The 12,610-nt window shown below is 31.9% G+C and overlaps 1 protein-coding gene across 1 annotated transcript in view; it reads left to right on the top strand.

Annotated features, from left to right (window-relative positions):
• Positions 1-12,610, top strand: part of LOC143042039 (TPR and ankyrin repeat-containing protein 1-like) — a 58,587-nt gene that overhangs the window by 21,001 nt on the left and 24,976 nt on the right. Inside the window, exons 12-15 of the mRNA XM_076214268.1 lie at positions 232-403; positions 1,764-2,078; positions 2,944-3,219; positions 11,121-11,492. Coding sequence (XP_076070383.1) covers positions 232-403; positions 1,764-2,078; positions 2,944-3,219; positions 11,121-11,492 — 1,135 coding nt within the window. The remainder of the gene's footprint in view (positions 1-231; positions 404-1,763; positions 2,079-2,943; positions 3,220-11,120; positions 11,493-12,610) is intronic.

Below are 12,610 nucleotides of genomic sequence, written 5' to 3' on the forward strand. Positions count from 1 at the left end.
TTAAGGCGAGACTTACGGCTATGAAAATATGACAGGGAGATCTGTATGATATATAAGTAACAAGAACTTATCAACCTTTTCCTATATTTCTGATAGTTTTCCCCACCTTTTCACATATTTTCAAGCTTGAAAAATGCCCCCCCCCCCCAGATTAGTTCAAATATAAGAAGTATAGGTGCATTTGTATATTTCAAATACCAATGAAAAATTCTTTGAATGATTTTATTTTAGGCACATATGAAGGTTGGTAAAGTTTTAGGTGCCAAACAGAATCATGAAGGTGCTTTACAGGCCTACACGAATGCTCTCAATGAACTGGCCTCAGAAAAATCACCAGAGAAATCACAGCGAGAGATACTCGCTTCCTATTGTTTTCATTACATGAACCTGGATAATCGCAAATGTAAGTTTATTGAAGATTTCTGCTAGAAAAATCAATATCTCAGTTCGCATCAAATGTTTTCTCTTTAGTGTTACTTGCATTGGCCTTTTAAAGTCATATGGAACAAGTGACTGGTGAAAAATAATGTATCCAAATCTTGAACCTATGAATGTATATATCGTAAACTTAGTCTTCTGTGCACATTTCTTTAAATTTTTAGCATTCATATCGTATAATCGTCAAAAAATATTTCTCTCGGTCTGTTATGATTTGAAAATATGGCAGCTTATTAATTGTGGTGAATTGAAGCTTTAGTTTATCGATTGTCACCTTTATAGCAAACAATCAACAAAGAAGCATGGACATTGAGCACATATATAACATGAATAATAAGATAATAGTTTACTTGAATGACAGATCCATGCTTATTGCGATGATCATGTTTTGACTAGAAAGGTTAAGCTGAGTTCACTGCATACAGAAAACATATCGGTGAATTGTTTACTGGAAGCAAACAATTAAAAAAAAAGTCAACTTCTTCTAAATTTGGACAAATTATAGAATTTTTTTGAGAAAAAAAGTAGATGTACAAAAGTTTTATAATAAAAAATAGTCAGTTAATTACAAAAAACATATGCATAATTTTTTTTTTTAATTTGAAGTTTCATATGACTTTAAGACAAAGGAAACATGATAATGTTATAGCATATATAAACTGTTGGTTCTCACGGACTGCAAAATCATTCACCAGGCCAGCCTATTTCATGTCACTTGTTTTCTGTTTCTCCTAGTTTTGAAATTGTGTAATGTGGTATATGTTTTGGTGAACACATTATTTTAGGTAAAAAATATAAATATATGGAACATTTAATCACGCAGTCTCAGAATAAAAATTACATTTTCTAGGAGGCTAAGTGCATTTTCAAATTCATTCCTTATCAACTTCTTGCTAATCAATTCTCATTTATCCTTTCACATATTGATCAGCTGGAGTACGCTTGACTTTAAAATTATTATCAGTTTCAATTAGCACAAGATACCATGTGAAGCATTTTCATATCAATTGCTCATCATCTTTTTGTTTGACTAATTCATAAATGCAGTATCATTAGTGAACAAAAACTCAGAATTCAGCGTGTTACTGCATACCAAACATCTAGAGAGGTTCTAATTTGATGGCTTATATCTCATAAACAAGCACACAGACCATGCGATTTTTTCAAATTTTTTTTGGTTCCTTTTATTCGTATATTTTCAGTTACAAAAGTCTATTAATGTTATTTTTAAATCAGAGTAGCGAACATCCTAAAAAAGTTAAACATGGAATAGGAAAAAAATTATTTTCAGTCTTAGTATCATTGAAGTTTAACTTTTATTTCAGATCCACTTGATAAAGTGAAAAATTTAAAAATAGCAACTCACACATGGGCTTTGGTCACTTATGACTTCATTACCAATGGTAACTGGAACTTAGCCTCATTCTCTTACATACAATTTAGAGATGATGAAGCGCCATGTATCAAAGTTGAAAGAGTTAACCTTCGACCTATATGTGAATTGCAATATGTTAAGAATTGTGCGTGGTGTATTGACCTGCTGAGGTACTTTCTGATTTGTGGATCAGACTACAATACCATGACAACCTACACTGGTGACAGATATTTCCATGCTACAATCAGACTGTGTATAGCATCAGGTAATTTATTTTTTATGCCCCACCTACGATAGTAGAGGGGCATTATGTTTTCTGGTCTGTGCATCCGTTCGTTCGTTCGTCCGTCCGTTTGTTCGTTCGTTCGTCTGTCCGTCTGTCTGTCCCGCTTCAGGTTAAAGTTTTTGGTCAAGGTAGCTTTTGATGAGGTTGAAGTCCAATCGACTTCAAACTTAGTACACATGTTCCCTATGATATGATCTTTCTAATTTTAATGCCAAATTAGAGTTTTTACCCAAATTTCACGGTCCACTGAACATGGAAAATGATAGTGCGAGTGGGGCATTCGTGTACTGAGGACACATTCTTGTTTCAGATGTGTTGTATTGTATTGTTTCAGTTATACAAGTTTAGAAACCTGTCTATCTAGGTGACACACATTTGATTAATGTATCAAATAGAAAACACTTGACTCTTTTGGTCCAAGAGTTGTCAAACTTTTCTTGGCCATTATGAATGGAAATGATTTTATACATTGTTAAATTTGTTCTGTTGCTTCTTAATGTTGTAGTGGGTAAACAATTTTTACATCTGCCTTGCAACCCTTCCTGTTTGCAAATAGATAAAAAATTTATACTACTCAATATTCAAGTAAACTTTTTGTCAAAGTTTCTTGGCTTCAATGAAGGGGAATGATTTTTGTAACCTCAATCAGTTTCAGACCACTGAATTGAGTTATATAAAGAAAAGATTTTGGAGTGTCTGAAAGTATGCATTAGAGGCAGCTAACCGCTTTATCAAGGTGACTATAAAGGCAGGTTTGACTGTAATTATGTAATAAAATCTAAGAAGGTTCCTGATTCCTGCTTTATGTAAGTCATTATCATTAATTTGCAAATATTATTTGTAGAATCATTCGGACTATTAGAATATGTACTTCCAAATATTGTGGTACCAAAAGGAGACCAAAATTTGCAAGATGACAAAGGAAACACAGCCCTTCACACTATCACAAGAGACCAAGCAGTTGATTTGAGGATTAGGCTTAGATTCATTATCATGTTGATTGAAGCTGAGGTCAATCCACTAACCAAAAATAATGAAGGGAAATATGCAGTAGTGTACCTTCCAAGAAATGAAGAAAGAGCCATAGAAATTCTTGCCAATGTCATGAGGCAACAAGAAGGTACAAGTTCAAACTTAAAATGTATTAGATTTTGAGTCTTTTATTATAAGAATGGTGAGCATTGTGATAACCAAATTAGTATGTATATAATTTTCTCTGAGTTAATAAAAGTCATCTGGAGCATGATGTTACAAGTATTAATTCATTTACAGGGGAAATAATTCTGATAGTAGTAATGATGAAATGTTTATTATTTTACTATGACATGACATGTATGTTTCATCAAAATCAGTTTTGATTTGTAGGCACATGCACAAGGCAATAGAAAATAACATATTAGTTCCCAATTTTGTTCATTATACATAGTAAAAGGCTTGTTTAGCCATTTCTGCTTTTGTTTTTATGAGTAAAATAATTTGTGCATAAATTCATCTAGAAATGAAAGTACTAAAGAACCTCAATAAGTAATTTGTCAGTGGGACTGGACATAGCTTTTGGACTTGTTTGATGTTCAATTCACCCAAGGTTGTGAGTTGAGTTTTACACCTGTTTCTTAGCCTCATATAATTACAGCTGATTTTTAAGACACTAAATAGTTGTTATCTTTATCTTGCAATCTGTACATTATTTTTCCATTTCAATCGTTAAATGAAAGAAATCGACATGATCCACAAAGAGGACCCAAAATTGAACATAACTGTTTGCTCGCATCAGAAGCAGGATAATAGGGGACTATATTTATCTAGTATACATCCAGTATACTGTAAACCAAAGTATTTTCGCAAGCAATTTATGTTTGCGACTTTTGTGAGTATAAAAAAAAGGCAAATAAAAATCTTCATAAATATTTTAAACTTTTATCTTTTCTTATAAAACTTCAAGTAGATTAGAAAATCGTGAAATTAAATAGCTGCAAAACAGACTAGAAAGGGTAAAACGAGAAATAAAGTATCCACTAAAATAAGTTGGTTTACAGTATATAATATTGCTTCGTGTTATCTGTAAATTTGTATTACTATAGTAGAAATGTTGATTACAGGATAAAAATATATAAATGAAACAAAGCATATATAGCAACTCCTGTGTTTAAAACAAAATTATAATTTAATATAAAATAGGGAAGTACTTACAAGGAAAATAAATTGTTTGTGATTTATTGGACTTCCTCTCTTGAAGCTATATGAAGAGGTTTAGTCCTAATCATTTTGTTTGCCTGAGGCCTAAATTAAAATATTTAGTTTGCCCTTTTCCGACCCAATGTTTTGAAACAGGGTAGGTAGGTAGGTAAAATATTTTATTTTTTTCCCCAAAAAAATAACTTGGCTCGGTATATTTTTTTTCATGGGTAGGCAGGTAGGTATAATATTTTATTTTATAGATACAAAATCTGCATAATGTCATTTTTGTCTGTTTTGCTTTTGCTAATAAGTTTCTGGGACTACGTTTGGAAAAAAATATCATGTAGAATGTGAAGTTAATTCATATGCACTACTATTTTGTTTTCAAATATCAAAATATACAGCTGTGCCGCATATTTTCATCGTTTATATGTTACAGTGAATTTGTATAATCAGTGATTATGTAGAATCCCTGAAATTTTCAGGGATTATGTAGAATCACTGGCTAGTATAGGGATTATATGTAATCACTGAAATTTTCAGGGATTATGTATAATCACTAGAAAAAACTTCAGGGATTCTACATAATAACTGAAATGAAGAAATAGTTTTATTTATAAAGAAAATGAATAAAATTGAAATTATTTATTCTATAAAATCACATAAAAACATCATTATAAAGTAACATAAATTGTAAAATGTTAAGCACAACATATCAAAATTATAACCCATTTTTTTTTAAATGTTAGACACACAACATGAAAATGTGAAACACAATATATCAAAATAATATGCTTCACATCTGTTTTTACCACAATATCCACATTTTAGAAAACCTTTTCCTGCACATATCGAATCAGATTTTAATGACACGCCTAATTGAAATAAAGTGTTCAGTAAAACATCTGAAGGTACCCCAACAAAAGATGGGAATTTGCAACCTTGAACCGGTTTGAGCAAGAAAGATACAATGTGTTGTAGTCAGGCGAAATCCTTTTTATACAACCGCAAAAATTTAAATTTTTTGGTCGTATATTGCTATCACGTTGGCGGCGTCGTCGTCGTCGTCCGAATACTTTTAGTTTTCGCACTCTAACTTTAGTAAAAGTGAATAGAAATCAATGAAATTTTAACACAAGGTTTATGACCACAAAAGGAAGGTTGGGATTGATTTTGGGAGTTTTAGTCCCAACATTTTAGCAATTAGGGGCCAAAAAGGGCCCAAATAAGCATTTTCTTGGTTTTCGCACTATAACTTTAGTTTAAGTAAATAGAAATCTATGAAATTTTGACACAAGGTTTATGACCACAAAAGGAAGGTTGGGATTGATTTTGGGAGTTTTGGTTCCAACAGTTTAGGAATAAAGGGTAAAAAAAGGGCCCAAATAAGCATTATTCTTGGTTTTCGCACAATAACTTTAGTATAAGTAAATAGAAATCAATGAAATTTTAACACAAGGTTTATGACCACAAAAGGAAGGTTGGGATTGAATTTTGGAGTTGAAGTCACAACAGTTTATGAATTAGGGGCCAAAAAGGGGCCCAAATAAGCCCAAATAAGCATTATTTTTGGTTTTTGCACCATAACTTTAGTATAAGTAAATAGAAATCTATGAAATTTAAACACAAGGTTTATGACCATAAAAGGAAGGTTGGGTTTGATTTTGGGAGTTTTGGTCCTAACAGTTTAGGAAAAAGGGGCCCAAAGGGTCCGAAATTGAACTTTGTGTGATTTCATCAAAAATTGAATAATTGGGGTTCTTTGATATGCCGAATCTAACTATGTATGTAGATTATTAATTTTTGGTCCCGTTTTCAAATTGCTCTACATTAAGGTCCAAAGGGTCCAAAATTAAACTTAGTTTGATTTTAACAAAAATTGAATCCTTGGGTTTCTTTGATATGCTGAATTTAAAAATGTACTTAGATTTTTAATTATTGGCCTAGTTTTCAAGTTGGTCCAAATGGGGGTCCAAAATTAAACTTTGTTTGATTTCATCAAAAATTTAATAAATGGGTTCTTTGATATGCCAAATCTAACTGTGTATGTAGATTCTTAATTTTTTGGTCCAGTTTTCAAATTGGTCTACATTAAGGTCCAAAGGGTCCAAAATTAAACTAAGTTTGATTTTAACAAAAATTAAATTCTTGGGCTTATTTGATATGCTTTATCTAAATATGTACTTTGATTTTTATACGCCCGTCGTCTTTTAGACGGGACGTATTATGGTATACCATTGTCCGTCCGTCCGTCGTCCACACTTCGGACAATAATTCAAAAACACTTTCACCAATTTCCATGAAACTTAAGTAAATTGTTTATATCTATTGACGTAAGCTCCCTTTCGTTTTTTTTTAATTTCAGATTTTAAGTTTTGGATTTATGGGGCTTTATTCATTAAAAAAAGGGGGATTTTCAACACTTCGGACAATAACTCAAAAAGGCTTTCACCAATGTCCATGAAACTTTGGTGAATTGTTTATATCTATTGATGTAAGCTCCCTTTAATTTTTATAAATTTCAGATTTTACATTTCCGTGTTATGAATTTTTAAGCTTAAAAAAGGGGGGATTTTCCAATTTTGGGACAATAACTAACACTTTCACAAAATTTTATGCAACTTTGATAAATTGTTTATATCTATTGACATAAGCTCCCTTTCCATTTTTATAAATTTTAGATTTTATGTTTTCTTAAGTAATGAATTTTATACTTAAAAAAGGGGGATTTTATGAAACTTTGGTGAATATATTAATGTAACATCCCTTTTGATTTGTATATATATTTCTAGTTGATCATATAAATTCATTTAAAGCATAAAAGACAAGTTAAAAGAGCAACGGGCGTATCATGCGCTCAAGCGCAGCCCTTTATTGATTATGGGCCCAGTTTTCAAGTTGATCCAAATCAGGATTACATATCAAGTATTGTGCAATAGCAAGAAATTTTCAATTGCACAGTATTGCACAATAGCAAGAAATATCTAATTGCACAATATTGTGCAATAGCAAGAAATTTTCAATTGGAGTTATCTTTCTTTGTATAGAATAGTAGTTGATAATATATGTTGGAAATTTGCCAGACATGACTATGATGTCATTTTCTATTTTTATTTGCCAATAACTTTATGTAAATAACTTCATTGGAAATTTGCCAATATAAAATGTTGCTGATGAAGCTTTTTTTCCTTATTTTATCTAAAATGTTTTTAGATAATGTATGTTGGACAAGGATCCGGAATTTTTTTCACCTAATTTCGGTCATTTTGGGATAACTTAAAAAGTTGGTGCCCTTTTTCTAACAAAGATTGTGTGTATGCTCATACAGTCATACTCGTATCATCAACAAACTTGTTTACTGTTGCATCGCATTTGCTTCAGAAATTTCCCTACCATTTTCCTTAAAATCGATCTTGAGCAATAAAAGGAAGGCAACAGTTTAAAAATGAAATGATTTTAATGACTCAAAACGATAAATTTCTAAAACTTCGCTTACGTTTCTTTCGATTTTGAAGACAAAATTATAACAGGATGTTTTACGACAATAGTAAAACAACCAATTCCGGACTCATTTCCGGGATAAGTTTTGTTTATCAAATTCACAGGAAATCGGCTTTTTAACTGTTTTACCTTTAATAGTGTTTGAATAATAATTATAATAGTTGGACTTGTTTTAATTTAGCATAAAATCATTTTGAATTTACGATTTAGTGTCTAATTTGCGGAAGAGAATTTCAAGCATGCGTATTAGTAAACAAAGCACGTGTGTTTGTAGTGAAACAATATTTAATTTAATTTTAATTTTATTTTAAATCAGAATTGACAATTGTCTAAGCTGAGGAAAGTAATTAAATAATGCAGACAGTTGTTATGAACTTTTAATTTCTTTAAAATATTAGTTCTGACCTCGTGATCAATAAAAAATTTAATTAAAAACACAGGTAAAGAGATTAGCGATCATTAGCCAATATTTCCCCGAGGCACTACTATAGTTATTAGGATGGCCCTCAGGATTATAACACTTTACTGGAGTGGCAGTTTTATTACAAAAAACGGATAACAAACAAAAAAAAAGTTCAAAATGGCGATTTTGACAATGTTAGAAACTCGATCTCAACGAAATGACATTGAAAGACCGAAATTATTTCTGTAAAAAAATAAAATTTGTCCTAAATCCCAATTACTCATTTAGGACAAAATACTTTCAGTTTAGGTCAAGACTGGCATATATGACCGTTTCCGGACCCTTGATGTTGGACATTTGCCAGACATGACTATGATGTCATTTTCTATTTTTATTTGCCAATAACTTTATGTAAATAACTTCATTGGAAATTTGCCAATATAAAATGTTGCTGATGAAGTTTTTTTTATTGTTTTATACAATAAACAATGTATATTCACTTTTACTACCAACCAATCTTTACCATTCAGTGATAACAAGCACTTTATTTTACATTTTAATATTTTATGATGTATTTAAAAGAGTAGTTATTGTTGCAAACTCCATTAGAAATTTGAATTGATATCAGTTTTGGAAAAAGGGAAACGGGGATGTGAAAAAAAAGGGGGGGGGGGTTTAAATTTTTCTCATTTCAGATTTCATAAATAAAAAGAAAATTTCTTCAAACATTTTTTTTGAGAGGATTAATATTCAACAGCATAGTGAATTGCTCAAAGGCAAAAAAAACCTTTTAAGTTCATTAGACCACATTCATTCTGTGTCAGAAACCTATGCTGTGTCAACTATTTAATTTTAGATTTAAAAAGTTTGAAGAAGAAATCTTTAATTGATTTGTAAAATCTTGACATTTGTTTTGTGTAAAAAAAAACCCATGTAATGTCAAAAATTTGATCACAATCCAAATTCAGAGCTGTATCACGCTTGAATGTTTTGTCCATACTTGCCCCAACTGTTCAGGGTTCGACCTCTGCGGTCGTATAAAGCTGCGCCCTGCAGAGCACCTGGTTCAGACTTTTTTTAAAACAATTGTCATTATGTTTTTCGGGTTTCCCTTTCCTTTTTTACCATGTGGAATTGCTATGAGAATATTACACCAAATGCAAGCTTCCTCTAAAATTTGTTTCTATGTGTCAATCCTAAGTTCTGCCTTTTTTTCCTACATTTAGATGCCTAAGTTCTCACAGTCTGAATGTCTTGTTCATTTTAACAAAAACAAAAACCACACAAAACAGATGTTCCATAATCTTCTCCACCATTTGCTTTACATGTATCACAAATAACATGCTTTGTGGATTTAAAAATAGAGCATAAATAAGGCCGTTAGTTTTCTCGTTTGAATTGTTTTACATTGTCATTTCGGGGGCTTTTATAGCAGACTATGCGGTATGGGCTTTGCTCATTGTTGAAGGCCGTACGGTGACCTATAGATGTTAATTTCTGTGTCATTTTGGTCTCTTGTTGACAGTTGTCTCATTGGCAATAACACCACCATCTTCTTTTTTTACCTGAATATTCATTTGACGCTGGCTTTTAATAAACAAACACTACATGTAAAGCTATTGCTATAAAGGAGATGTTGATATTATTAATTTTGAAGTCTTCAACTTTATCTCGAAACCCTGTGTTGGTTATATCTTTTAGATCATCCTCTGTGTTTAAAAGCAAAATTATTTCATCTGGCAAGGAATTAATGAAGGAAAAAATATAATTTGTCTATATTATTTTTTTTTATCAAACAAATTAAGGATCATTAAATTATTCATAATCCCTAAAATCATATTAGGGAATTTGTAGAATAATTATTAAAATGTTCAGTGATTATGTAAACTCACTGGTCATTTTCAGGGATTATATATAATTACTAATGATTTTAGTGATTCTACATATTCCCTGAAAAATCAGGGATTCTACATAATCCCTGATTATACAAATTCACTGTAACATATATATGCCTGGAACTTTGAAGATTTTTAACTTGCACTAATATTCTGTACTACGTACCTTGTACGCTTACCTCTACCGGCTAAAGGCTTTCTGTAAGAGATAACTTTGTCCTGGTAAAATATGTCCGGGCAGACATACATTACTAGTAGAAAAGGTCCCTAGTGTTTAAATTTCCGTGTGTGCCTATGTTTCCAATAAAAATGCTACAAGACTTAAACTCAACAAGGATTTGTATAGTGTATCACTATACAAATCCTTGAACTCAATTGTCACGTATTTTACATCGCATTTATAAATGATCTGTATGGAAAACTTGGGCGATTTTACTGCCAAATATTCTCCACTTTACAGGCTTTTGTAACCTTTGGTTCATGTCAGATATAAATAATATAGCAATGCTGGTCGAAGGCATTGCTAACATAATCATCCTGATCTACGGATCACAAAAGGCCATCCCTACATAGAATACAACGTCCGTTTACACAAAATAGTTTGTAAACACATTGATAATTTTGTATTAAACGAACTTTTTTGTAAATGAACCCGGCTCTTCAAGTATAAAGATACAGAGTTAACGTACGTCATATCATGATTTCAAAGCGTTCAACATTGATTTCAAACAAATGCTTTGAAACTCTAAATGCAAGTGTGCCTGTCAATCGCTCACGTGATACCAAACGGACTAGACCTTATACGATAAAGATAAAACCCGAGGATTCCGGTAAAAAACTTTGAGCGGGAAATACAAATATAAGATTTTTTGTAGGAACGAAAAAATAAAATAAAATAAAATCTTGCTGGTAAATACAAATAAAAGATTTTCAGGCGGAACGAATTTATAGGGTCTGTCGGTAAAGGGCAAACAAACAATATTTTAATTTAAGCCTGACATATTGTAATTTTACTCATAAGTTTTATTCTATATTCCTCTGCAGATGTAGAAAGGATAATTAAGCAGACAAAAATGCAGCAGCAACGAGAAGCTAGAAAACAAAGTCAGAGCAAACCTAATGCTTCTGCTACACCTCAAGGGAGACAACCACAACCCAACAAACGACAGGAAGATGATGCATGGAAACAGTCTTATATGCCTAAACAACCCTCAAGGCCAACCTATGACAAATGTCGTAAATGTGACGAAGTTTTAGAGGAATGTCGCACAAAAATCAAAACCAGGACAGGTTATGCTTACTTTGACATGGCGAAAGTGATCAGAGAGAACAACCATAATAAAGAGAGACATCAGAAGATTGTGGATGAGATGCTGTCTATGATCACAGATTCTATTGCTAAAACTCTCAATCCAGGTATGTATTCACTAGTCTAAAAATATCACTTCTGGAAATAAATGTTTTCAATGCAGGTGTTGATACAGGGATTCAGTGAATTGTGTTTGATTAGGTTGATATGTAATTTTTATGCAGTTAAGCTGCATTATGCGAGCACCCTAGATTTGTGTTCTACCCAATAAATGCTGAAATACTTGCCATTGTTATTATCTAGCTCGCTACTATGTTATATATAACTAATTGAACACTTTTTTAATACTTTTTATTCTGGATTACAAAAAATATGACCAGAAAAACCTTAAATGATCGTCGATTTATCCAAAAGTTTTAAAGTTACACATAGGAAGTAGTGCTTATTAAGAATCCTTGTGTAGTTCATTATGACTTGTGCTTTTAGCTAAGGTGTCAAAGAACAAATGTATGAAATATTTAATCGCCGAAAATCTCTTAAGACAAGTTGTTTAGATTTCCCAAATGACAAAAGTCGTAGGAATATTGTTTGTCATCAATACGTAGTACAACTACGTCAGTAATCTATTATATAATAAGTTCAACTGTTCATGCTGTTGGCGGCAATTTCAAATTAAAGAAAAAGAAATTTTCGTAGCTTTTCAATTTGGAGGCAGGGTGCAAATTAGCGGTGGTCCGAGGTCCGCGACCTTCCACTTTTGCAAGCGGAATTTCGAATGGATAGTTGGTTTCTAACTACGCCCGACGTAGTCACCTTCCAATCGAAAGAAAATAAGAAATTACTTGGCAAACCTTTTCACCATGTTCACCAAAGTCTCCAATTAAACGAGCTAAAAACTTATTTTTGTCATTATTAGTCACGACAGCCTTGTTCATTTTGTTCAACCGCTAGCTTTATACAAAAAATCGCCGACACTTATTGCATAAATTCGAGTAAAATCGTATCTAATTGACAAAAACAACATTGTAAACACATAACAATGGCGGCCGTGAAGACAAAATTTTACAATATCGGATCCGATTCAGGAAGCGGATAAGGGTAATTCCGGGTTTGGCGATCATTTACAAAATAAATCCAAGCAGGTGAAAAAATACATCTATGCATGGTAAATGAATATAAACACTAGAATTGTAAACCAAAAGATATATGTAAAAGAAAAAAAAAG

This window comes from Mytilus galloprovincialis, chromosome 1 (assembly GCF_965363235.1).
Source record: "Mytilus galloprovincialis chromosome 1, xbMytGall1.hap1.1, whole genome shotgun sequence".
In the NCBI taxonomy this organism is placed as follows: Eukaryota; Metazoa; Mollusca; class Bivalvia; order Mytilida; family Mytilidae; genus Mytilus; species Mytilus galloprovincialis.